Source organism: Rhinoraja longicauda, chromosome 33 (assembly GCF_053455715.1).
Source record: "Rhinoraja longicauda isolate Sanriku21f chromosome 33, sRhiLon1.1, whole genome shotgun sequence".
NCBI lineage: Eukaryota > Metazoa > Chordata > Chondrichthyes > Rajiformes > Arhynchobatidae > Rhinoraja > Rhinoraja longicauda.
In genome coordinates, this window is record NC_135985.1 from 21356427 (window position 1) to 21384231 (window position 27805).

The 27805-nt window shown below is 48.1% G+C and overlaps 1 protein-coding gene across 1 annotated transcript; it reads left to right on the forward strand.

The window, feature by feature from the left end:
* The first annotated feature begins 330 nt into the window (after window positions 1-330).
* Window positions 331-27544, forward strand: st8sia2 (ST8 alpha-N-acetyl-neuraminide alpha-2,8-sialyltransferase 2). The gene is made up of 5 exons (XM_078427221.1): window positions 331-390; window positions 8014-8133; window positions 14112-14369; window positions 18626-18919; window positions 23251-27544. The coding sequence occupies exons 1-5, from the start codon at window positions 350-352 to the stop codon at window positions 23540-23542; spliced, it is 1005 nt and encodes a 334-aa protein (XP_078283347.1). The 5' UTR covers window positions 331-349; the 3' UTR covers window positions 23543-27544.
* The last annotated feature ends 261 nt before the right edge of the window (window positions 27545-27805 follow it).

Below are 27805 nucleotides of genomic sequence, written 5' to 3' on the forward strand. Positions count from 1 at the left end.
ACCAAAGCAGGGATGTAATGCTGAGGGACTGGTCAGAGCGCATTTGGAGTATTGTGAGCAGTTTTGGCACTAGTGGGAGAACCAGGGTAGGGGACTGGGGTTAGAGCTTCGGAAGGAGGAAAAAGAGAGTGGGATGATGTGGCGTTACTTACAATTGGAGCATTCAGTATTCATACCTTTGGGGTGCAAGCTATCCATGCGGAATATGAGGTGGTGAGAAGGGAGAAGGTTTGGTGTTTTCCCATGTTGGGAGATCAAATATAATCTTTCTTCCCCGAGTCATTGTTGAGTATCTCCTCACGAATTTTGGCCATTCTTTTCCTGCAGGTTTTCGGAGGGAAAGAGAGCCATGAAGACAGCCAAGGAGATGCCAAAGGACAAGTGTTGTAGGTGTGTAGCTCATCTTTCTATGCTGCTCATTCAGAGAGTACGATCCATTACTGTCTGAGGGTAAGTTACAATGAAAGTGCCCTTCCAGAGGAGGCTCGGATTTTCCACTCACTCCAGGGCAGGTTGGTGCCCTCAGTTAGTGAGCATCCCATCTCAATCTGGTGTCAGTCATAGAAACATAGAAAATAGGTGCAGGAGTAGGCCATTCGGCCCTTTGAGCCACCACAGCCATTCAATATGATCATGGCTGATCATCCAAAATCAGTACCCGTTCCTGCTTTTTCCACATCCCCCTTGATTCCGTTAGCCCTCAGAGCTATATCTAACTCTCTCTTGAAAGCATCCAGTGAATTGGCCTTCACTGCTATCTGTGACAGAGAATTCCACAGATACAGTCACGACTCTCTGGTCGACAGCTGAACCCAAGCGAGACATTCCCCACCAGAAACAAATGGGAAGAAAAGACCAAAGCCAGACACAAAGTGCTGGAGTAACTCAGCGGGTCAGGCAGCATCTCTGGAGAGAAGGAACGGGTGACGTTTTGGGTCGAGACCCTTCTTCAGACTGATGTCAGGGGAGGGGGCGGGACAAGGATAGAATGTAGTCAGAGACAGGAAGACTGGGAAGGGGGAGGGGATAGAGAGGGAAAGCAGGGACTATCTGAAGTTAGAGAAGTCAATGTTCATATCGCTGGGGTGCAAACTGCCCAAACGAAAAGAAATAGGTGATGTTTCTGGTCGGAACCCTTCTTCAGAACTCCGAGGAGTGTTGTAGAGCAGAGGGATCTAGCAGTGCATGGTTCCTTGAAGGTGGAGTAAGTAAGTTGATAGGGTGGTCGAAAAGGCTTTTGGCACATTGGCCTCCATCAGTCAGGGTATTGAGTATAGAAGTTGGGTGGTCATGTTGCAGTTGTATAAGATGTTGGTGAGGCCGCATTTCGAGTATCGTGTTCAGTTCTGGGCACCATGTTATAGGAAAGATGTTGTCAAGCTGGAAAGAGGACAGAGAAGATTTACATGGATGTTGCCAGGACTAGAGGGTATGAGCTATAGGGAGAGGTTGAGTAGGTTTGGACTCTATTCCTTGGGGCGCAGGAGGATGAGGGGTGATCTTATAGAGGTGTGTGAGATCATGAGAGGAATAGATCGGGTAGATGCACAGTCTTTTGCCCAGAGTAGGGGAATCAAGAACTAGAGGTCAAAGCTTTTATGTGAGGGGGAAAAAATGTAATGGGTAACTCTTTTACACAAAGGGTGGTGGGTGTATGGAACGAGTAGCCGGAGGAGGTAGTTGAGGCAGAGACTATCACAACATTTTAGGAACATGTACGTGGATAGGTTAAGTTTAGAGGGATATGGGCCAAACACAGGCATGTGGGACTAGTAAAGATGGGGCATATTGGTCGGTGTGGGCAAGTTGGGCTGAAGGGCCTGTTGCCACGCTGTATGACTCTAATAAATCTAATAAGAGTCAACCACATTTTTGTGCATCTGGAGTTGGCGTGGACCACAGTGGGTAGGCATGACTGGCTTCATTCTCTGAAGGGAATCAGTGTACCTAATGGGAATTTGCAAAAGAGCTGCAGCTTCTCATGGTCTCCATCACTCACACCAGCTTTTTCTGTTTAATTAATAGCATGTTAGTTTACTGTCTGGCACCAGCCAGGTTATTAGCCCTGAACTGAGGGCTACCCCTGCAATATGCCCACTGTATTACTGCACAACACATGCAGAGACACACAAGGTTGGTGCAGAGTTGCTGCCTCACAGCGCCAGAGATCCAGGGATCGATCCCGACTACGGGTGCCGTCTGTACGGAGTCTGTACGTTCCTGCGTGGGGTTTTTTCTGGGATCTCCGGTTTCCTCCCGCCCTCCAAAGACGCACAGGTTTGTAGGTTGATTGGCTTGGTTAAATTGTAAATTGTCCCTAGTCTGTGTAGGGCAGTGTTAGCGTGCGGGGATTGCCGGTCGGCGCGGACTCGGTGGGCCGAAGGGCCTGTGTCTCTAAACTACACGAAACATTGCACAAAAATGCTCCGAGCCGTGAGGAATCTCGGAGAGCGGAGGAGTGAGGATCGCGGTGTGGCACTGTCACCAGCAGTGAGCCTGACTGAGGTGTCCGTTTCAATGTTACCCTGGGAAAGCACTCGTTTTGACAGCTGGAATGATCACCAGCTGCTGTCTATTCACACAGTGCGGGGTATACACACTCCCAGCCTCCAGCCTTGTTTTAATAGCAGTTCTATTTCTGGTCGGAGAGACGGGCTCACTGTGGGTAAAATCCACTGCAATTGTCCCCCGCTCCCCTTGGTTTGCCATTCTTGCGTGCAGCCTATTGATTAGCAGCCCAGTTATTGTGCCTTGAAAATGCCCTCCAGCCCATGGTCCCTGGGACCACTCTCACCAGCCGACAACAGGTCTAGTTGGGTTTAGAGATACAGCTCGGAGACAGGCCCTTCGGCCCACCTTGTCCGCGCCGACCAGAGACCCCCGCACACTTACACTATCCAACACACACCAGCGACAATTTTACACTTGTACTGAAAAGGGGCGGTGGCGGTCACCCTTTGTCCCGTATTTGGGAGTGAGGAAGTTGGCAACCCTACTGATACGGGACAAGGGCGGTCCCTTACGGGACAAACCAATTTAGCCCAAAATACGGCTAATGGGGGACAGTTGGCGACCTTACTTAAAGGGGTACGTGTCAAACGCAGGCAAATGGGACAAATTTAGTTTAGAGATACAGCGCGGAAACAGGCCCATTGGCCCACCGATTCTACGCCGACCAGCGATCCCCGCACACTAACAATATCCTCCACACAATTTACACTTTTAACCAAGTCAATTAACCTACACACCTGCACGTCTTTGGAGTGTGGGAGGAACCCGGAGAAAACCCACGCGTCATGGGGAGAACGTACAAACTCCGTATAGACAAGCCCCCTTAGTCGGGATGGAACCCGGGTCTCTGGTGCTGTAAAGCAGCAACTCTACCACTGCGCCACCGTGTCGCCTGAAGTCTCCAGTTAGTGCATGTAAAGCGAGAGGGAATAGATGCAAATCGGTGCTGTCATTTGGAATTTGCACATTCTCCCCGTGACCGCGGGCGTTTACTCCAGGTGCTTCGGTTTCCTCCCACATCCCAATGAGGTGCGGGTTTGTAGGTTAATTGGCCTGGGTAAAATTGTCCCCTAGTCTGCCCCTTTGACGCGGTTTCTGCAGCACAGGAATGCAACAATGTGCATGGCACCCCAACTGAAGTGATTGAGAAAGTGGGATGACATAGAACGGGCGTGAATGAATGAACGATCGATGTTCGGCACGGACTCGGTGGGCCGAAGGGCCTGTTTCCACGCTGCATTTCGAAACTAAACTGCGGACTTTCGAGTGTCAGTGTGGCCAGGACTGTGCCTTTAATCTTTCATGTTCTTATACAACGTAGAAGGAGGCCATTCAGCCCTTTGGGTCTCTGCCAGCTCTTGGATCCTTCCCAATGGTATGAGTCACTGAACAATGGAGACATACAGCCTGGGTCTGAGCCAATAGCCAATAGACAATAGACAATAGGTGCAGGAGGAGGCCATTCGACCCTTCGAGCCAGCACCGCCACTCAATGTGATCATGGCTGATCATTCTCAATCAGTACCCCGTTCCTGCCTTCTCCCCATACCCCCTGACTCCGCTATCCTTAAGAGCTCTATCCAGCTCTCTCTTGAATGCATTCAGAGAATTGGCCTCCACTGCCTTCTGAGGCAGAGAATTCCACAGATTCACAACTCTCCGACTGAAAAAGTTTTTCCCTCATCAATCCTCAGCCAACAATCAAACATCCCATTCACATTAACTTTACACAAATGCCATGTTGTTATCCCTGCAAGTCCCACTTAATGCCCGTATGAATGGTCTGTTTCTTCCCATCGGCACCTGTTTTGCTGGTCTTCCCCCTGATGCCTGTTTGTCTGTTGCATGCTTGCATTCCTGTGCTGCTGAAACAGTGTCAACTGCTGTCACAGCTGTGAGCCCCCACAAGCTGCATGGACTGCTCACGAACACAAGTTTGAGTTCAGTGAAAAACCTTTGTTGCGTGCTGACTGGTCAGTCTGAAGGCCATACATGATTACAACCACAGTCCACAGATACAGGATAAAAGGAATGACATTTAGTGCGAGGTAAAGTCCAGTGAAGTCCCACCATGGATAGTCCGAGGGTCTCCAATAAGGTATAGATAGTAGCTGAGGACGGGCCTCTGCTTGTTGGTCACACGATCACACTATTCAAAGTTTTATTAAGTACCGAGCGAGCCTGGGAGTTTGACTGTGTTTGGAAATCAATATAACTCTTTAGACTTTAGAGATACAGCGTGTGAAGCAGGCCCTTTGACCCACCGAGTCCGTGCCGACCGGCAATCACCCCTCACGCTAACCTGCACACACTAGGGACAATTGTACAGCTTTCCAAAGCCAAATAACCTACAAACCTGTACGTCTTTGGATTCCTCACTGGTGTTGACATTAAAATTGTCTTTGACGTGACTGAATTTTTGTTGACTGACCTTTCTTAGTTAGTTTAGTTTCGAGATACAGAGTGGAATCAGGCCCTTCGGCCTACCGAGTCTAAACCAACCAGCGATCCCTTTGTTAACACTATCCGACAAACACTAGAGCCAATTTACTATTTTTACCAAGCCAATTTGGCCTGCAAACCTGTACACCTTTGGAGTGTGGGGGGAAGCCGGAGCACCCGGAGAAAACCTTGGTCACGGGGAGAACGTACAAACTCCGTACAGGCAGCACCTGTAGTCAGGATCCAACCAGGGTGTCTGACGCTGTAAGGCAGCAACTCTACCGTCGCTCCGCCCTAATGCGTTGAGTTTTCTTTATAAGCCTGCGGTTCTTGCTCCTGAGCTGTTGTCTGGGAACCAACCCAAGGTGAGAGGCGTGCGAGGCTGCCGACATCTCATTGAGTGTGTGATGGTTGCTGGCAGCAGACCTGCCTGAGAAGGGTCTGGGCATCACCAGTGCACCGCCCCGCCGATGGATCTGTGCAGAACGTTACCCAGTGCCAAACACAGCGCCACCTCACTGCAACCAAACCCCAAGCTGCAAGGAATAAGCTTGATCCTGATCCCTCATCCAGAAGTTATACCTCCTGCGCCCATCAATTAGACAGACTCCCTGTGGCATACTCACAGATAAACTGGTGGCAAAAACGTACTTGGATGTGTAACTCCACTCTTCCAGCTGATTGAGTCTCAGTCATGACCCTGGCGTGTGACAAAATAATTGGACCCTTTATTTGGACAGCGTGCTTTATTTTTGAGGTCAGGGAAAGTGTGAGGTCCAGTCTCTCAGGCTCTCATCTTTCCTCGAACATCAGGCCAGTTAATCGAGAGTCAAGAGTGTTTTAGACTCGTAGAGTCACACAGCGTGGAAACAGGCCCTTCGGCCCAACTTGCCCACACCGACCAACATGTCCCATTTACACTAGTCCCACCTGCCTGCATTTGGCCCATATCCCTCTAAACCTATCCTATCCATGTACCTGTCTAAATGTTTCTTAAACGTTGCGATAATACCTGCCTCAATTACCTCCATACTCGTTCCATACACCACCCACCCACCCCCCCCCCTCCCCTCCCCTCCCCTCCCCTCCCCTCCCCTCCCCTCCCCTCCCCTCCCCTCCCCTCCCCTCCCCTCCCCTCCCCTCCCCTCCCCTCCCTCCCTCCCTCCCTCCCTCCCTCCCTCACCTTAAACCTATGTCCTCTGGTTCACGATTCCCCTACTCTGGGCAAGAGACTCTGTGCATCGACCTGAACTATTTCTCTCGTGATTTTGTACACTTCTATAACATCTTTTTATCGTTGTTTTACTGTCAAATGTACTGAAACAGAGCAATGAAATTCTTCAAAGTTGCTCTTGCGCCCGTTAGTGTGCACGAGAATGGCGTAGCTGCCAATTAGTTTTAATTGTAGTTAAAATAGTTTTAATAATTGCTTCTTCTCCCAGCTGCCCCTTGTTAACTCTCTCCCCACCCTGCTGCTGACTCCTCTTGTCGCACTAAAGACCACACTTGGGAATCATCATCCAGGGAGCTGAGGAGAACAACACTTAGGAGAGGACTCAAGGAACTGCAGCTGCCAGAATCTGGAGTAAAACACAAAGTGCTGGAGTAACACAGTGGCTCACGCAACATCTGTGGAGGAGATGGACAAGTGACGCTTTGGGCTTAGTTGAGTTTAGTTTGGAGATACAGCGTTTCTGATAAGCCTGAGACGGGCCATGAAACTGAGAGAACAGTGAAAGGCCTGGATAGAGTGGATGTGGAGAGGATGTTTCCACTAGTGGGAGAGTCTAGGACCAGAGGTCATAGCCTCAGAATTAAAGGACGTTTCTTTCGGAAGGAGATGAGGAGGAATTTATCTAGTTAGAGGGTGATAAATCTGTGGAATTCATTGCCACAGGTCTGTGGAGGCCAAATCAATAGATATGTAGGTTAATTGGCTGGGTAAATGTGAAAATTGTCCCTAGTGGGTGTAGGATAGTGTTAATGTGCGGGGATCACTGGGCGGCACGGACTTGGAGGGCCGAAAAGGCCTGTTTCCGGCTGTATATATATGATATGATATGATATGATATGATATTTTTAAGGCAGACATAGATAGATTCTTGATTAGTACAGGTGTCCGGGGTTATGAGAAGGCAGGAGAATGGGGTTAAGAGGGAAAGATAGATCAACCATGAGTGAATGGCGGAGTAGACTTGATAGGCCAAATGGCCTAATTCTGCTGTCACATGACATGAACAGGCTACTTATACTAGTTGTATCCTAGCCTGAATCTGCTTCTAGTTCCTTACAGTAGAAGCAAAGAACTGCAGAGGCTGGTTTATACCAAAGATCGACACAAAGTGATGGACTAGCTCAGTCTGAAGAAGGGTTCTGACCCATCCATGTTCTCCAAAGATACTGCTTGACCCACTGAATTACTCCAGCAATTTGTGTCTTTTTTGTTAACCAGCATCTGCAGTTCCTTGATTCGGCAATGACTGCTTCATCTATTTCTAATGCTTTTTATTGACTGGATAGCTCTGTTGGTAATCTGAAGGTACGGTATAAAACACAGTGTTGCTTTGATGTCCCGTGGGTTGAGATATTCCTCAGTTATCCGGCACGGTGGCGCAGCGGTAGAGTTGCTGCCTTACAGCGAATGCAGCGCCGGAGACTCGGATTCGATCCTGACTACGGGCGCCGTCTGTACGGAGTTTGTACGTTCTCCCCGTGACCTGCGTGGGTTTTCTCCGAGATCTTCGGTTTCCTCCCACACTCCAAAGACGTACAGGTATGTAGGTTAATTGGCTGGGCAAATGTTTAAAAAATTGTCCCTAGTGTGTGTAGGATAGTGTTAGTGTGCGGGGATCGCTGGGCGGCGCGGACCCGGTGGGCCGAAGGGCCTGTTTCCGTGCTGTATCTCTAAATCTAAAAAAATAATCTATATCTAAATCTAAACCTGATGTCCCTATTGAGAAATGTCTTGGCAGATTTACGGTGCAAAGTTAAACGTCATCCTTACATGTAAGGGTTCAGTTACAATGGGCAGCGCTTACATCAGTCTTTGTGGTTCTTTAGGGGAGAAGTGATCGCGGACAGCTCATCCAGCACAGCTCAGCCAGGGACTGGGAATCTGGAGATCATCGAACCACAGGTGCCAAAGTGGAAGCTTAATGCCACACTGACTGCATGGATAAGGTAAGGGTTTGCCATCTGTAACAGCTGATCCTTCCAAGCATTCCAGTTACCATTATTGGCATTGGTATATTGAGGTACAGTGAAAAGCATGGACGGGTGATGTTTAGGGTTACGATCCTTCTTCAGACTGATCGTAGGGGTGGAGGGGGGAGAGTGGGAAGGAAAGCTGGGGGAGAGGAGAGCAGAGGCAGGACAAAGCACGGTGGCGCAGCGGTAGAGTTGCTGCCTTACAGCGAATGCAGCGCCGGAGACTCGGGTTCGATCCTGACTACGGGCGCCGTCTGTACGGAGTTTGTACGTTCTCCCCGTGACCTGCGTGGGATTTCTCCGAGATCTTCGGTTTCCTCCCACACTCCAAAGACGTACAGGTATGTAGGTTAATTGACTGGGTAAATGTAAAAATTGTCCCTAGTGTGTGTAGGATAGTGTTAATGTGCAGGGATCGCAGGTCGGCGCCGACCCGGTGGGCCGAAGGGCCTATTTCCGCTATGTATCTCTAAAAAAAAATCTAAAAAAAGCATTGGAGGTAATAGGTGGATAAAGGCTTGTGTCCACCAATTACCTGCTACACTTTGTCCTTGCTCTCCTCTCTCTCAGCTTTCTCCCCCCATCCCCCCCCAACAATCAGTCTGGAGAAGTGTCCCGAGCCGAGATATCACCTATCCATTTTCTCCAGAGATGCTGCCTGACCTGCTGAGTTACTCCAGCAATTTTGTGTAAACCAGCATCGGCAGTTCCTTGCTTCCACAGTGAAAAGTGTTTGTTCAATTACATACTGTGCGTGCGTGCTATCACGCCTTGCACAAGTACAACAGGTCATGGGCAGCACAGTGGGGCACTTGGCAGAGCTGCTGGTTTGCAGCGCCGTAGGCCCGGGTTCGATCCTGACCTCGGGACTATCGGTGTGGGGTTTGCATGTTCTCCCGAGATTTCCTCCGACTCCTCCAGTTTCCTCTCCCACATCCCAGAGACGCACGGGTTTGTAGGTTAATTGGCCTCTGTAAAATTGCCGCCTAGCGTGTAAGGAATGGTGGTGAAAGTGGGCTAACGTAGAACTGGTGCAAACGGGTGATTGACGGTCGGCGTGGACTCCACTGACGACCAGGCTAAACTAGTGGGGATTTATAAGAGCAGAGTGGATGAGAGTGGACCCTCCTCTGGGATAGTATTGCACAGTCGCCTGCTCTGAAGCCATCATATCATTGTATCACCAAGCCTCACAAAGCAAATGTAATGGTTCCGATCGGTGGTGTGATGGCACAGTGGTTTTTTGTGGCCCTTGCACCTTCTCTCTGTGACCCACACTGTGGATTTCCTTTGTGTTTCCTCCCATGTTCCAATGGTGTGCGGTGTGATAGGTTTTAGTGTTTAGGGATACGGGCCCTTCAGCCCAATCACCGTTGACCATCATTCACCCGTCCACTAGTTCTATTCTACACACTAAGGGCACTTTACAGAGGCTCATAAACCTGCACGTCTTTGGAGCGGGTGGAAGCCCGAGCACCCGGAGAAAACCCACGCGGTCATGGTGAGAATGTACAAACTCTGTGCAGACCGCACCTGTAATTAGGATTGAACCCGTGTCTCTGGTGCCGTAAGGCAGCAACTCTACCGCTGCGCCACCCTGGCCCCCGTTAGTTCGGTGGCGATCGCGACGTGAAAGATTTTCTAGGCACGCAACCCCTCGTAATGAAATGAATCCGGGTCCACAGTTCTCTGGGGTAGAGAGTTCCAAAGATTTGCCACGCTCATAAAAAAAAATTGCTGAAGATAGACCCAAAGTGCTGGAGTAACTCAGCGGGCCAGACAAGGAACGGGTGACGTTTCGGGTCGAGACCGTTCTCCGGACATAATTTCTCCCTCATTTCAGCGTTAAGTAGTTGATTTGTTATCCTGGGATTAATCCATCTCCGGGGGGAATCATCCTCTCTGCATCCACCCTGTCGAGTCTGCTCAGCATCTCTGAGTGTCTCAGTGAGATCATCTGTAATCCTTCTCTACCCCAGGGAGTACAAGCTCAATCTTTCCACCCGTGACAACCTCTTCATTCCAGCAGTCAGCACTGTCAGATCAGTTGCACTGCTGTGGCCCCAACTCCAGGACATAACTAGTTTTCCATGAGCAAACTAACGAGGGTAATAGACAAATCTCCGTTCCCAATATCGGAACGCCCAGAGATATATGTTGTTTAATATTTCCAAAAAAAAAATTTTGTTTATAGAAAATAGATATCAAAAACAGTGCTGGATATGCTTTCCATTCATATCGCTGTTCAGTCACCAGGCAGCACAGTGGCACAGCTGGTAGAGCTGCTGCCTCACAGTGCCAGTGACCCAGGTTCGATCCCATCCTCGGGTGCTGTCTATGTGGAGTTTGAACGTTCTCTCTGGGACCGCGTGGGTTTGATTCGGGTGCTCAGTCTGGAGAAAGAGTCTTGACCTGAATCATCGTCCATCCATTTCCCTCCACGGATGCTGCCTGATCCCTTGAGTTCCTCCAGCACTTTGTCTTTTGCTGAAGATTCCAGCGTCTGCAGTTTCTTCTATGTCCTCCAGCAGATTGATTGTTGCTCCCCATATCTTCTTTAGCTTAATTAACACAGAGAATACTGTGCGTTGAAGTGTTTCCTGTCTCACTAAAGCTTCTTATTTTTGAACTCAGCCTCTACTCCTGGATTCCTTAATGGGTTAGCTCACCACGTCCAATTAGGCCTAATTAACTTTTAAAAAATCATCATTCGGTTCTCATTTAACCTTGTAAATTCCAGGAACGGCAACCCCAAATTGCGTAATCCCTCAGTAACTTTTGGATTCCATGTATGGTACTTCTGTGTAAATAAATACCACATATACATATTAATATTTTCCATTCTGTGCAGGTAAAATAATTCCAGCTACAGAACCTCTACCCGTGCAAAGTTCTAGTCAATCAATCTATAAACTGACTGAAATTCATAAGTGATAGGAGCAGAATTAGGCCATTCAGCCCATCAGGTCTACTCTGCCATTCAGTCATGGCTGATTTATCTCTCCATCCTAACCCCATTCTCCTGCCTTGTCCCCATAACCTCTGACACCCGCACTAATCACTGTACTAATAACCCGTACTATCTTGACATCCTCCCAGATTATCACACCCAGAATCGGAAGAAAAGCTCCAGATAAGGTCTAAGCAGCAATTAATGAAGATTTGGTTTAACACTGGGCTTTGGATTAATAGTTCCCTTCTATGACAGAGCCCTCTAGTGGACAATAACAAAACTGGCCAGTCTGAAGTTGGGTCTCGACCCAAAACATCGCCTATCCATGTCCTCCAGAGATCCTGAATCTGTTCACACCTCTAGTTTCCTTCTCCTTGACTCTTAGTCTGAAGAAGGGTGTCGACCAAAAAAGTCACCTATTCCATTTCTCCAGAGATGTTGCCTGCCCCGTTGAGTTACTCCAGAACTTTGTTTTTTCTTCTGTAAACCACGATCTGCAGTTCCAGCTTCTTGAGCAAAGAGGTCATGGAGCAGCAGAAGGTCATTTAGTTCCTTGAGACTGATCCATCCTTCAGTGGGATCGTAGTGAATCTACGATCCAACTCTAACCACCTACCTTTAGGTCTAACCGCCTACCTATCCAGGGATATGGGGAGAGGGCAGGAACGGGGTACTGATTGTGCATGATCTGCCATGATCACGATGAATGGCGGTGCTGGCTCGAAGGGCCAAATGGCCTACTCCTGCACCTATTATGTATTGTCTTTCCCCATATCTTTTACAGTTGAGTTTTTTAGTTGAGTTTAGTTTATTGTCACGTGTACCGAAGTGCAGTGAAAAGCTTTTGTTGCGTGCTAACCAGTCAGCGGAAAGACAGTACATGATTACAATCGAGCCGTCCACAGTGTACAGATCCATGATGAAGGGTACAACGCGAATAACGTTTAGTGCAAGATAAATTCCAGGAAAGTCCGATCAAAGATAGTCTGAGGGTCTCCAATGAGGTAGATAGGGGTGTCGGGGTTATGGGGAGAAGGCCGGAGAATGGGGTTAGGAGGAAGAGATATATATCAGCCATGATTGAATGGCAGAGTAGACTTGATGGGCCGAATGGCTTAATTCTGCTCCTATCACTCATGAACTCACTTAGACAGTAGTTCAGGAATGATCTCTAGTAGATCAGTTGGTAGGATGGTTCAGTTGCTGATATTAATCCTGGAGTTAAACTTAACAAATGACCTGCCTTCAGACGTGTGGGTTGACAGGTTAATTGGCCACTGTAAGTTTCGCCTGGTGTGCAGATGAGTAGTGGAATTCGGCGAGCTTTAATTTAGTTTTTAGTTTTAGAGATACAGTGCGGAAACAGGCCCACCGAGTCCGCACTGACCAGCGACCCCCATACATTAACACTACCCTGCACACACTAGGGACAATTTACACATATACCAAGCTAAATAATTAGCATCCCTGTACGTCTTTGGAGTGTGGGAGGAAATCGAAGATCTTGGAGAAAACCCACGCAGGCCACGGGGAGAACGTACAAACTCCGTCCAGACGGCGCCCGTAGTCGGGATCGAACCCGGGTCTCCGGCGCTGTAAGGCAGCAACTCTACCGCTGTGCCACCATGGCCGCTCAACGGGGATTGTAGGCAAAATAAAATGGGAATGGTGTTAACTGGGCATTTGCTGGTCATGGCAGATTGCGGTATTGGGAGAGCCTGTTTCCCTACGACTCAACATTATGTGACTGACTGCTGGGAAGTTTGGGAATAGAATTTCAAATTGTTCTCACCTTCTGCTTAGCATTATATACATAAACCTTTCCTATCCATGTACCTGTCCAGATGTCTTCTAAATGTTGTTATATTACTTGCCCCAACTACCTCCTTTGACAGTTTGTTCCATAAACCCACCACACTCTATATGAAAAAGTTCCTATTAAATCCATCCCCTCTGACCTTAAACTTATATCCTGCAATTCTTGATTTCCCTACTTTGTTTTGTTTAGTTTAGAGATACAGCATGGAAACAGGCCCTTCGGCCCACCGAGTCCATGCCCACCACCGATCACCGCGTACATTAGTACCATCCTGCACACCAGGGCCAATTAACCTACAATCCTGCATGTCTTTGGGATGTGGGAAGAAACCGGAACACCCGGAGAAAACCCACGCAGGTCACGGGGAGAACTCTGTAGAGACGGTATCCGCAGTCAGAATCGAACCCTGGTCTCTGGCGCTGTGAGGCAGCAACTCTACCACTGAACCACTGTGCTGCCCTCTGGGTAAAAGACTGCATTTACCTTTTCGTGATCTTACACACATCTACAGATCATCCCTCATCCTCCTGCACTCCAAGGAATAAAGTCCCAGTCTGTCCAACCTCTCCTTATAGCTCAGGCCCCCGAGTCCTGGAAAGTCACATGATTGTTGTACTATTTACTAATGTCACAGAAGAAATGTCTGGTTTTCATTTTTGACCTTGCCTCCTTGTTCTAGACTCCCCAGCCAGAGGGAGTAGGTCATGGTTTCATCGTTGTTGTGGTTGATATCATTGCAACGTACATGGATGGGAAAGGTTTACAGGGGATATGGGCCGAACGCGGGCAGGTGGGACTAGTGTAGGTGGGGCAGGTTGGTCGGTGTGGGCAAGTTGGGCTGAAGGGCCTGTTTCCACACTGTGTGACTCTCAGACTCTAAAACATCTAAAACACTCTTGACTCTCGACTATCATTGCAACGTACATGGATGGGAAAGGCTTACAGGGATATGGGCCAAACGCGGGCAGGTGGGACTAGTGGAGATGGGGCAGGCTGGTCGGTGTGGGCAAGTTGGGCCCAAGGGCCCGTTTCCATGTATGACTTCTATAACATAGAAAAACCCAGATGAATTGCTTGTAATTCAACATTTTGTGTTGGATCTTCTCATTGAATCCAAGTGTGATAATGTTATCCTGAATATCCTCTTCACAATGCTGATTTTTATCTTTCCATTTGTAGGAAAGACATTCTGAGGTTTCTGGATGCAGAGAAGGACATTTCGGTGCTGAAAGGCAAACTGAAGCCGGGAGATATCATTCATTACATTTTTGACAGGGACAGGACTCTGAATATATCCTATAGCCTCTATGAGCTGTTACCAAGGACATCGCCAATGAAGAACAAGCACTTCAAACAATGTGCCATTGTGGGAAATTCTGGGATTCTACTGAACAGTAGCTGTGGGCAAGAGATTGACTCACATGAATTTGTGATAAGGTAATAACTTGGCACACCGTGGAATGGACAAGCTAGATGCAGGAAAAATGTTCCCAATGTTAGAGGAGTCCAGAACCAGGGGCCACAGTCTAAGAATAAAGGGGAAGCCATTTAAAACTGAGGTGAGAAAAAAACTTTTTCACCCAGAGAGTTGTGAATTTGTGGAATTCTCTGCCACAGAGGGCAGTGGAGGCCAATTCACTGGATGAATTTGAAAGTGAGTTAGATAGAGCTCTAGGGGCCAGTGGAATCAAGGGATATGGGGAGAAGGCAGGCACGGGTTACTGATTGTGGATGATCAGCCACAATCACAATGAATGGTGGTGCTGGCTCGAAGGGCCAAATGGCCTCCTCCTGCACCTATTTTCTATGTTTCCATGTTTCTAAAGCAAATAAGCTGCAGAAACCGGAAACGTGAAATAAAAGCTGAAAAATAACCAGCTGTTCAGGAAGTATCTGTGGAGAGAGGGGCAGGAGTAACTCAGCAGGTCAGGCAGCATCTCTGAAGAAATGGAGACCCTTTGTCAGACTGTTCGGAGAGAGGAGGAGGTTCTTCAAAGTCGGCATACCTTGAGGAGATTCCGCAGTGGAGCGGACAAAATGTGTGGGAAGGAACTGCAGATGCTGATTTACACCGAAGATAGACACAAAATGCTGGAGTAACTATGAGGTGCTGTCCCTCCAATGTACGGTGGGCCTCACTATGGCACTAGAGGAGGCCATATTTCGCCTGGGAAGCTTGCAGCCCAGTGGTATGAACATCGACTTCTCCAACTTTAGATAGTTCCTCTGTCCTTCTCTTCCCCTCCCCCTTCCCAGATCTCCCTCTATCTTCCTGTCTCCATCTATATCCTTCCTTTGTCCCGCCCCCCTGACATCAGTCTGAAGAAGGGTCTCGACCCGAAACGTCGCCCATTCCTTCTCTCCCGAGATGCTGCCTGACCTGCTGAGTTACTCCAGCATTTTGTGAATAAACACCTTCGATTTGTACCAGCCTCTGCAGTTATTTTCTTATACTACAATGTAATGAGGTGCAGCTCAGGGAAATTATTTGTTATAAAATATCATTGACAAGTGGACAGATTCACCCCACCCATGGCCATGTCAGTTGCTTATTCTGTGTTAATTTAGCACAGTGCATATTTTTAGAAGAAGTGAATTGAAAAGTAGGACAGTCATGATAAGGTTGCATGATAAGGAACATGGTGAACAGTCCCACCTATATCACAGAAAGGACACAGAGCTGTTGGAGAGATTATGGAAAGGATTGGCGAGAACGATACCAGAAATTGGAAATTATTCCACCCAGAAAAAAACGGTCAACAGATTCTCTGGAGAATGTTGGCTGGAGGCTGAAGAATGACCTGATCGAGGTATCCAACATTAGGCAGTGATTTGATAGGTTCGATGCAAGGGTTGGAAATGGAATAATTCCAATACAGAGTTCGGAGGAATACATCCTTGTTCTAGAGAGGTGGCACGGTGGCGCAGAGGTAGAATTGTTGCCTCACAGCGCCAGAGACCCGGGTTCCATCGTGACTACGGGTGCTGTCTGTACGGAGTTTGCACGTTCTGCCCTTGACCTGCGCGGGTTTTCTCCGAGATCCTCGGTTTCCTCCCACATTCCAAAGACGTGCAGGTTTGTAGGTTAATTGGTTTGGTATAAATGTAAAATTGTCCTTGTTGTGTGTAGGATATTGTCTGTTAATGTGTGGGGATCACTGGTCAGTGCGGACTCGGTGGGCCGAAGGGCCTGTGCGTGCCTTTTTGTCGGGAGATGTGCCTTCATTCCAGGAGTCAACTGGGCTTATAGTCACTGGAACTTTCAACCTTTAATGGATTAACTGGGCTTATATTCTCTTGAATTTGGAAGGATGAGAGGGGATCTTATAGAAACATATAAAATTCTCAACAGATTGGACAGGCTAGATGCAGGAAAAATGTTCCCCATGTTGGGGGAGTCCAGAACCAGGGGTCACAGTTTAAGAATAAGGGGGAGGCCATTTAGGACTGAAACGAGGAAGAACTTTCTCACCCAGAGAGTTGTGAATCTGTAGAACTCTGCCACAGAAGGCAGTGGAGGCCATTTCACTGGATGTTTTCAGGAGAGAGTTGGATATAGCTCTTGGGGCTAACGGAATCAAGGGAAATAGGGAGAAAGCAGGAACAGGGTACTGATTTTTAATGATCAGCCATGATCATATTGAATGGCGGTGCTGGCTCCAAGGACTGAATGGCCTACTCCCGCACCTACTTTCTATGTTTCTATGGAAGGCATCCCTGAATAATATTCTGTACCGAACCAGTGCCCTGAAACACATCATCTGATTGTTGCGTTGGTTGTATTAGACAAATGCTGGGAGCTGGGACTAGCTACAGTATCAGTTATGGTTTGATAAGTAGAATCTTTCAGCTGAATAGGAAACTGGAAAGTCAACAAGGGTCTCGACCTGAAACGTCACCCATTCCTTCTCTCCAGAGATGCTGCCTGACCCGCTGAGTTACTCCAGCATTTTGTGTCTACCTTCGATTTAAACCAGCATTTGCAGGGTTTTTTTCCTCCAACAATCTCATTTATTGGAATAACCAGAATTCAATGTTCAATTGCACTTTATTGTTGCCTGCACCGAGGTACAGTGAAATTCATTTTTGTTTACAGACCGTCTCGACCCGAAACGTCACCCATTCCTTCTCTCCAGAGATGCTGCCTGTCCCGCTGAGTTACTCCAGCTTTTTGTGTCTACCATCAGTACAAGTATCACAATACCTGAGCACTTAGATACCTCTTAAAAACTGTGGTCGAAATCAAAAGTTGGCCTTTAACAGAGAGACTCCTAACTTTAACAATTTAGTTACAGGAATTTTAAAAGGCCGAAGAGAGGAAAAGTTGGAAGACAGGAACGACATTGAAGTGGTTTCATTAAGTCCAACGAGAGTGAGATGAATGGCAGGTTAATAGTTGTTATTTTTTCAGGGAGTTCAGCTATTCCTTAAAGCTTTCAATTCCTTCCTCAAATATATAACAGTATAATAACAGTATAACAAAACTTTATTGTCATTCGGTATAAATACTGAACGAAATTTCAGCAGTCACAAGACACAGCAAAAAAGAAAAGAACACAGGACACCCGACCCCAACACAAACATCCATCACAGTGACTCCAAACACCCCCTCACTGTGATGGAGGCAACAAAACTTCCCCTCTCTTCCCCCCGCACCCACGGACAGGCAGCTCGACCCCTACCGAGGCGACCGACACGCACAGCCCCCGCAAGAGGTCCATGTGACAGTAAATGTTCACTGAAGCCAAGAAGTGAGACTTTAATACCTTCACTGAACAGCAGCACTGTGGGTAGTACAGCACTCCCACTGCGCCTCACTGGAGCTTCGTGCTAGTTTATACGCTTGCATCCTGAAGTTTGGCACGAACCATCAGTTCTGTGTTGACATGTAGATTCTATAGATTACGGGAATTGATCAGTCAAGATCAGGTGGCACAGCGGTAGAGTTGCTGCCTTACAGCACCAGAGACCCAGGTTCAATCCTGACTATGGTTGCTGTCTGTATGTAGTATGTACGTTCTCCCCGTGACCCGCGTGGAATTTCTCCGAGATCCTCGGTTTCCTCCCACACTCCAAAGACGTGCAGGTTTGTAAGTTCATTGGCTCGGCATCAATGTAAATTGTCCCTAGTGTGTGTAGGGTGGTGTTAGTGTGCGGGGAACGCTGGTCGGCGCGGACACGGTGGGCCGATGGGGCCGGTTTCCGCGCTGTATCTCTAAACTAAACTACTGACCGGTTCCACTGACCAGTTAGCACGCAACAAAAGGGCGGCACGGTTGTACAGCGATAGAGTTCCTGCCTTACAGCGCCAGAGACCTGGGTTCTATCCTGATTATGGGTGCTGTCCGTACGGAGTTTGTATGTTCTCCTTGTGCCCGCGTGGGTTTCCTTTGGGAGCTCCGGTTTCCTCCCACACTCCTAAGACGTACAGGTTTGTAGATTAATTGGCTTTGGTAAAAAAATTGTAAATTGTCCCTAATGTGTGTAGGATAGTGTTAGTGTGCGGGGATCGCTGGTCGGCGCGGACTTGATGGGTTGAAGGGCCTGTTCCGCGCTGTATCTCTGAACTAAACTAAAAGGCGTGACAAAACGTACCAATTAAAGATACTACCTTATATTCCAGCACAATGCCAGACTCGGATCAGAGTTGTAAAAACAGCAAATGGTCACATTGCAGCTTCATTTGTTTTTAGATGCAACCTTGCCCCAGTGGAAGTGTACGCGCGGGATGTCGGGCAGAAGACCGACTTGGTGACGATGAATCCTTCGGTGGTGCAGCGTGCTTTCGAGGATCTGAAGAACGAGACGTGGAAGGAGAAACTGTTGCACCGCTTGAAGACGCTGGACGGCGCCATTCTCTGGATCCCGGCGTTCATGGCCAAGGGGGGCGAGGAGCGCGTTGAGTGGGTAAACAACCTCATCGTGGAGCGCAAGATCCGCGTGCAGACCGCCTACCCATCATTGAGGCTCCTACACGCAGTGCGGGGGTGAGTCCAGAGCCAACCTCCAAGGTGCACGGTGGAATTCAGGGCGCACATAAAATTCAGGGAGGCAGAGACAGGGAAGATAGGCAGCGTACGGTTCTCCTGGTAGAGCTGTCCAAAACTGGAGGGGGTGGGCTTCGGGTGAGAGGAAGGAGGTTCACAAGCTTTGTTTAGTTCAGAGATACAGTGTGGAAACACGTCCTTGTGGGGTCCGCGCCGACCAGCGATCACGGTGGCGCAGCGGTAGAGTTGCTGCCTTACAGCGAATGCAGCGCCGGAGACTCGGGTTCGATCCTGACTACGGGCGCCGTCTGTACGGAGTTTGTACGTTCTCCCCGTGACCTGCGTGGGTTTTCTCCGAGATCTTCGGTTTCCTCCCACACTCCAAAGACGTTCAGGCATGTAGGTTAATTGACTGGGTAAATGTTTTTTTTTAAATTGTCCATAGTGTGTGTAGGATAGTGTTAATGTGCGGGGATCGCTGGGCGGCGCGGACCCGGTGGGCCGAAGGGCCTGTTTCTGCGCTGTATATCTAAATCTAAAACCCCTGCACTAATTCTATCCTGCAGACAATTTACAGAAGCCAATCAACCTACGAAACCTGCATGTCTTTGGAGTGTGGGGGGAAACAGGAGCACTCAGGGAAAACCCCATGCAGTCACAGGGAGAATGTGCAAACTCTGCAGACAGCGCCCGTAGTCAGGATCGAACCCGGGTCTCGGGAGCTGTGAGGCAGCAACTCTGCTGCTGCACCACCAGAGTACATTTTTCACACAACGAGATGTAGGGATGAGCTGGTAGGGGTGGAGACAGGAACAGTCTCAGCATTCGAAAGGCATCTGCACAGATCACCTGCCCCACAGCCAACAATGGATCATTGTGGGCTCCACCATTCCTTGATCATCGTTGTTTATTGCATATCGTTTAGTCATTATTTCCTTCTATATCTCTTGTTTCTGTTACCCCTGACTCTCAGTCTGAAGGAGGGTCTTGACCCGAAACGTCATCTAATTTCTTTTCTCCAGAGATGCTGCCTGACCCGCTGAGTTGCTCCAGCATTTCGTGCCTACGCACAGATACTTGAATGGGCAAGGCGTCGAGGGGGCCGAAAACAAAAGGCTGAGGAACTCAACAGGTCAGGCAGCATCCGCAGAGGAATCACTAAAGCCATAGAGAGGGATGTGGAATTGAACTAAGCAAGTGGATTAGCATAGGGTGTAATGGTTGGCAGAGATATGATGGGACAAAGGGCCTGTTTCCATGCTGTGTGACCTGCTGGTAAAGTCACTGCTGCATTGCCATCTCCTGAGTAAGACCTGTCGTTAGTTGTTTTGTTTTTTTTTTAGAGATACAGCGTGGAAACAGGCCCTTCGGCCCACCGAGTCCGTGCCGCCCAGCGATCCCCGCACATTAACACTATCCTACACACACTAGGGATCATTTTTTTAACGTTTACCCAGTCAATTAACCTACATACCTGTACGTCTTTGGAGTGTGGGAGGAAACCGAAGATCTCGGAGAAAACCCACGCAGGTCACGGGGAGAACGTACAAACTCCGTACAGACGGCACCCGTAGTCAGGATCGAACCCGAGTCTCCGGCGCTGCATTCGCTGTAAGGCAGCAACTCTACCGCTGCGCCACCGTGCCGCAAAGCTTGTCCCAAGCTTGGCGTTCATGGCAACAAATGAGAACCTTGCGATGGTCACAAGTGAAAAGGAGATGGAGGTTATAATAAGGGTATTAGCAGAGCCAGAACTGGAGGGTTTTTTTTGTGGTCAAAATGAGTTAGTGTTAATCTGTCCTTCAATAGGCAATAGGTGCAAAAGTAGGCCATTCGGCCCTTTGAGCCAGCACTGCCATTCACCGTGATCATGGCTGATCATTCTCAATCAGTACCCTGTTCCTGCCTTCTCCCCATATCCCTTGACTCCGCTATCCTTAAGAGCTCGATCTAACTCTCTCTTGAAAGCATCCAGAGAATTGGCCTCCACTGCCTTCTGAGGCAGAGAATTCCACAGCTTTACAACAGCCAACATCCAACAGCTTCCAAGAGTGAAGAGGGAAATGTATGGCTGAAAAGATCAGAAGAAAGTGTTGCCATCTTGAGTCGATGTGTCCTTAGTAATGTTGGCAGATTGCTGCCGCGTACAGAAAGCAAATCATTTTAAAACCCTGAAAGCTGCCCAGCTTTAGAAAAATACTTTGACACGTAATTAGGCTTGGCGACGTTGCAGGAGACGTTTCATGGCAATAAGCTCGGAGGCAAAGCCACAACAATTATTCCTGAGCTAATTAGAAGAAGAAAATAAGGTAGTAGTTGGCTAGTATTGCATTCGTCAATTAAAAATATTCCTCAAAGAAATGAAAGTGTTGAATCTTAGCATGATATTAATGATCATTTTAAATTTGTTGTGATTATGTGCCTGAAACTAAAAAGCCAGGAGTGTCTGCGGCAAATGTCACAGTAATGAAATGGAACGGCACTTGGTGATTGCTATGGTCAGGATATCACTCAGTCTACAATCATAGATTCCAGGTCCATTTTTTAATCTGTCTGCTCTGCTGGGAATCAACCTCAGGGGATTTTACTATAAAGACACTCTATACAAGCAGCGCTTTGATTTTTTCATATGCAATTGTTACATCCTATTAAGGTGCGATCCAAATAGTAATTGAAGGTATCACAAAATGCTGGAGTAACTCAGCAGGTCAGGCAGCATCTAGGAGAAAGGGAATGGGTGACGTTTCGGGTCGAGACCCTTCTTCAGACTGAAGAAGGGTCTCGACCCGAAACGTCACCCATTCCCTCCTAGATGCTGCCTGACCTGCTGAGTTACTCCAGCATTTTGTGATACCTTCGATTTGTACCAGCATCTGCAGTTATTTTCCTACACAAATAGTAATTGAAATGTGTAGCCAAGGTGAAGTTGCTGAAGCCATAAGTTAAGATGTCCATGCAAATATTTCTACAGTACGATGGACTTGCTTGTAACCTTACCTGTAGTCACACTTATCAGTTGGATGGGAACCACAACTTTTTGGAAACTGGTAGAGTTTTTCTTCCTTTCATAAGGGATAGGAGTAGAATTAGGCCATTCGGTCCACCATGTCTACCCTGCCATTCAATCATGCCTGATCTATCTTTCCCTCCAAACCCCATTCTCCTGCTTTCGCCCCATAACCTCTGACACCCGTACTGATCAAGAGATTTATTTCCAATGCTGGCATATATATCCCTTCAAATACATTTAGAACAACAGACTTAAAACAGTACACAGGGACACGGTGGCGCAGAGGTAAAGTTGCTGCCTTACAGCGCCAGAGTTTGATCCTGACTACGGGTGCTGTCTGCACAGAGTTTGTACGTTCTCCCTGTGACCATGTGGGTTTTCACCATGTGTTCCGGTTTCCTCCCACATTCCAAAGACGTGCAGGTTTTTCGGCTAATTGGCTTCCATAAAATTGTAAGCTCGCCCTGGTGTGTAAGGTTGTGCTAATGTACGCGGCGATCGCTGGTCGGCGTGGACTCGGTGGGCTAAAGGACCATTATATCTCTAAAGGCCAAGTCTAAAGGCTAAGTCTTCAGCCCACCACATCTGCGTTGGAAAGTGATGCCAAGACCTACTCTTATCGGCCTGCACATAATCCATATCCCTCCATTCTCTGTTTATCAATGTGCCTATCCAAAAGTCTCTTAACCGCCACTATCGTATCTGTCTCCATCATCAGCCCTGGCACCGCGTTCCAGGCACCCACCACACTCTGTGTAAAAAAATGTTGCTATTGAGGGCGTGCAGCGTAGGTTTGCTAGGTTAATTCCCGGAATGGCGGGACTGTCATATGTTGAAGGACTGGAGCGACTAGGTTTGTATACACTGGAATTTAGAAGGATGAGAGGGGATCTTATCGAAACGTATAAAATTATTAAGGGGTTGGACATGTTAGAGGCAGGAAACATGTTCCCACTGTTGGGGGAGTCCAGAACCAGGGGCCACAGTTTAAGAATAAGGGGTAGGCCATTTAGAACAGAGATGAGGAAAAACTTTTTTAGTCAGAGAGTTGTGAATCTGTGGAATTCTCTGCCTCAAAGGGCAGTGGAGGCCAATTCTCTGAATGCATTCAAGAGAGAGCTAGATAGAGCTCTTAAGGATAGCGGAGTCAGGGGGTATGGGGAGAAGGCAGGAACGGGGTACTGATTGAGAATGATCAGCCATGATCACATTGAATGGCGGTGCTGGCTCGAAGGGCCGAATGGCCTTCTCCTTCTATTGTCTATTGTCTATTGTAATGTGACTGATATCTGTGTCCACCCCCCTCCCCACCCCTCCCCAGGTACTGGCTGACTAACAGGGTGCTGATCAAACGTCCCACCACCGGCCTCTTGATGTACACTCTCGCCACTCGCTTCTGTGATGAGATCCACCTCTACGGCTTCTGGCCCTTCTCGAAGGACCAAAGGGGAAAGGCAGTGAAGTATCACTACTACGACAGTCTGACCTACGAGTACAACTCACGGGCTATGCCGCACACAATGCCCCTGGAGTTCAAGACACTGAAAAGCCTGCACCTTCGGGGGGCATTGAAGCTAAACGTTGGAGAGTGCAACGTGGCAACGCAAGGTTAGATGTACGTGAAGGGAAGGAGGGAGGCTCTCCACAGCCAATACTGTGGCGTCATTGGGAAGCTGGACAGATCCAGTCAACCTCACACATGGGGGATCGATCACGGTGAGGACAGCGCTCGTGGACAAGGCACCAACACTCTGTGCGCACAAACGTCAGAAAGGGAAGTCAGATCTTTTGTTCTCTGATACATGAGGCGTGGCAGCAAAGAGACCGTCTGTAGCAGGACGGGACTATTGCAGAACGGAGTGGAAATTCCTTCTATCAGGAAAGACCAGGCTTCATTCAGAACTAGGCCCCAAACCAAAGGCCCAAGTGTCAGGAACTTTAACACCTACACGTTTGATTAAAAATGTCTTTCTTAGTTAAGCTTGTGACAGACTTTGAGGGGAAACACAATAAACATTGTTGCTAGCTGAAGTGATTTTAGAATGAGCACAAAAGAAAAGCACTTTAACTGGAATACTGCTGGGAGAGATTGTCTAACTGGTTCATCTGTGATTTCCTGAAGGTAATCTCACAAACCTGGAAATCTAAACTGTGTAAGAGAAAATTGGAGATAAGACACAAAATGCCAGAGTAACTCAGCGGGACAGGCAGCATCTCAGGAGAGAAGGAATGGGTGATGTTTCGGGTCGAGACCTTCCAGCCTGTGATTCAGGGGAGAGGGGGGGACATAGAGATAGGGAAGGGTAAGGTGTGAAAACACAGATCAAAGGGGACTGTGCTGAAGGAAAATGGAGAATGGTTCATTGTGAGCTGAGGGGGAGGTGACAACGAGGCATACTGTACAATCAGTAAAATGCAAATGAGAGGACAGTGAAACTGGTCAGAGTATGGGGAATGGGAGAGGCACGGACAGAGAGGGAAAACAAGAGATACTCGAGGAAGAGAAATGTGGATGAACTGAGAGAGGAATTCAAATGAGCGACTGAAAAAACAGAAGCTTTAATCAAATAGTTGGTCTTCAACCTGCCATGGAATTTGTAATGGACTATCGCCCAGTCTCTGTTACACAGCATCTACGGTTCTTTATAGAGTCATAGAGTGATACAGTGTGAAAACAGGCCCTTCAGCCCAACTTGCCCACACCAACCAGCAATGTCCCAGCTACACTAGTCCCACCTGTCCACGTTTGGCCCATATCCCTCCAAACCTGTCCTATCCATGCATCTGTCTTAACTGTTTCTTAAACGATGGGATAGTCCCTGCTTCAACTACCGCCTCTGGCAGCTTGTTCCATACACCCACCACCCTCTGTGTGGAAAAGTTACCCCTCAGATTCCTATTAAATCTTTTCCCCCGTCACCTTACACCAATGTCCTCTGGTCCTCGATTCCCCTACTCTGGGCAAGAGACTCTGTGCATCTACCTGATCTATTCCTCTCATGATTTTATACACCTCTATAAGATCACCCCTCATCCTCCTGCGCTCCAAGGAGTAGAGTCCTAGCCTAATCAACCTCTAGCTGTAGCTCAGAACCTCTAGTCCTGGCAACATCCTCGTAAACTCAGGACGGCAAAGGCCATCAATGTGTAGAGTACAAGGTCAGTGTTTCTCCGCAGTGTAAGGACTGCAGTTGCCCCATAGAGAGAGTCTATTGCCTCAGACTATCTTTAATTGTCATGGATCCTGGATTCCCGCACAAAACGCTGCCTAAAGCTCGAAATAGGAAGGAAAAAAAAGAAAAGAGAAAAAAAGGAATAGCGAGACTGTGATCTCCCCATAATATCATATCATATCATATCATATATATACAGCCGGAAACAGGCCTTTTCGGCCCCTGGGTCTGGAGTTCAACCCAGTACAGTGTTTGCGATTCTCTGTCATTCCCATGGCCTGTGATCTCCCCATTCTGCAGGGTTTGTATCTCCCCATACTATCGAAGGTATTTATTCACAAAATGCTGGAGTAACTCAGCGGGTCAGGGAGCATCTCAGGAGAGAAGGAATGGGTGACGTTTCGGGTCGAGACCCTTCTTCAGACTGATGTCAGGGGGGCGGGACAAAGGAAGGATATAGGTGGAGACAGGAAGATAGAGGGAGAACTGGGAAGGGGGAGGGGAAGAGAGGGACCGAGGAGCTATCTAAAGTTGGAGAAGTCGATGTTCAAGGTACTTCCCCATACTATCGAGTCAGTGACGCATCGATACAGAAAGAGTGATTCAACCAAACATAGAGGACGCATTTCATGAAAATATTGTGCGCACTGTGCTCTAATACGTGGGAGACAGACGCAAGATGCTGGAGTAACTCAGCGGGTCAGGCAGCATCTCTGGATGGAAGGAATGGGTGACGTTTCGGGTCGAGACCCTTCTTCAGACTGAGAGTCAGGGGAGAGGGTGACACACGACGGGTAAGGTGGGAAAACGAGACCTCAAAAGGGATGGGGATCAAGGAAAATGCAGGATAGACCATTGTTAGCTCGGAGAAGGTGACAACAAAGCAAGCAGGGATAAAATGTAATCAGGGAGGCAGTCAGACTGGTCGGAGAACTGGGACGTTTTACATGGGACTTCTTTTCTCAATGATAGGCAAAAGGTGCAGGAGTAGGCAATTCAGCCCTTCGAGCCAGCACCACCATTCAATGTGATCATGGCTGATCATTCTCGATCAATGATACAAGTAATTAGTGTGATGCACACGGAACGACGACAGGAGTCAAACTGCTGGGAGGCAATGCAATGCCGATGGTGGAGCTGCTGCCCCACAGCTACACAGACCCGTGTTCAATCCTGACCTTGGGTGCTAATGGGTGCTGTATGACAGTTTCATTGGCCTATACTTTTCCTTCCCTCCCTGAACTGATTCCTGCTACCTTTTGCAAGTTACCATTAAACAGCACCTTCCAAGCATTGCATTCCACTCGATTTACACACTGCATTAAATAAAATTCTACCCCATTTCCTTGCTGGATTTTTTGCCATTTACTTTACACAAAGGATTTCCTTATCTCTGTACTGTGGGCTTAGGCAGTCTGCTAACGGGACCCAAAATAAAAGGCACGCTGCCTTCTCAGGAGCTTTCTTATGGTCGAATATGACAGACTTTCCCAGTCTCTTTCCCAATGATTTTCCACGTCGACTGCCAAACACGAAAGCGCTGGAAGAACTCAACGGGTCAGACCGCATCTGTGGCGGGAATGTACTCGTTTCAGGTCGGGGACCTTCTTTGGACTGACACGACGAACTGCAGATGCTGGATTCTGGAGCAAAACACAACGTGCTGGAGGAACTCAGCAGCTCAGGCAGCATCTGTGGAGGGAATGGACGGACGAACGTTTTGAGTCGAGACCCTTCTTTAGTCTGAAGACCCAAAACGTTGCCTGTCCATTCCCTCCACAGATGCTGCCTGACCTGATGCTGAATTCCTCCAGCACTTACAATACAATACAATATATCTTTATTGTACAGGGGTACAACGAGATTGGGAATGCGCCTCCTATACGATGCAATACATTAATTAGCTAGTCAGTATTAATTTAAACAACCCAATGAAACAAATTGTAACAGTTTTAAAACAGAATATAGTGCAAGTAGATCTGTGCCGGATCACTGTGCGATGTGACCATCCGGCTCAGCAGGACCGGTTCATAGCAGCTATGGCCCTGGGGATGAAGCTGTTCCTGAGTCTGGAGGTGCGGGCGTAGAAGACCTTGTATCGTCTGCCCGATGGTAGAAGTTCGAACAGACTGTTGCAGGGGTGTGAAGAGTCTTTGTGGATGCTGGTGGCTTCTCGGAGGCATCGTGTGTTGTAGATGCCCTCCAAGGTTGGTAGCTGTGTTCCGATGGTCCTCTGAGCTCTATGGACTACCCGCTGAAGAGCTCTCCTCTCTGCCTCCATGCAGCTGAGATACCACACAGGGATGCCATGCGTTAGGATGCTCTCTATGGTGCAGCGGTACTGCTACTGCTACTTTGTACTGCTTTCTACTGTCTACTGTTTTCCCTTCAATGTTTTGATGATTCATGTACTATTATATTCATAATTATATGATCCATTATTAAACACCTTATCTACTTTCAGTACTCTCGTTTATGGAGGTAATTGCAGTTTGAATTTAATTTATTATTGAGAAACCCCCCCTCTTCTGAAAGAAGGCCTGATACTTGGAGAGTTGGCAGATACGCAATGGAGTCACGCCGGGGCTAGGGCAATGTGGGGAAAGAACATTCTATTCTGAAGAAACAAGGCGGTGGTGTAAGTGGTTCGGCAGGCAATGTGTCAATGACCATCGCTCACCGATCACAGCCCACTAGTTCTGT

Coding starts and splice junctions, on each gene's coding strand:
- st8sia2 (XM_078427221.1), top strand. CDS start 350: ATGAAGACAGCCAAGGAGATGCCAAAGGACAAGTGTTGTAG. Junction 391..8,013: donor CCAAAGGACAAGTGTTGTAG/GTGTGTAGCTCA, acceptor GTGGTTCTTTAG/GGGAGAAGTGATCGCGGACA. Junction 14,370..18,625: donor TCACATGAATTTGTGATAAG/GTAATAACTTGG, acceptor ATTTGTTTTTAG/ATGCAACCTTGCCCCAGTGG.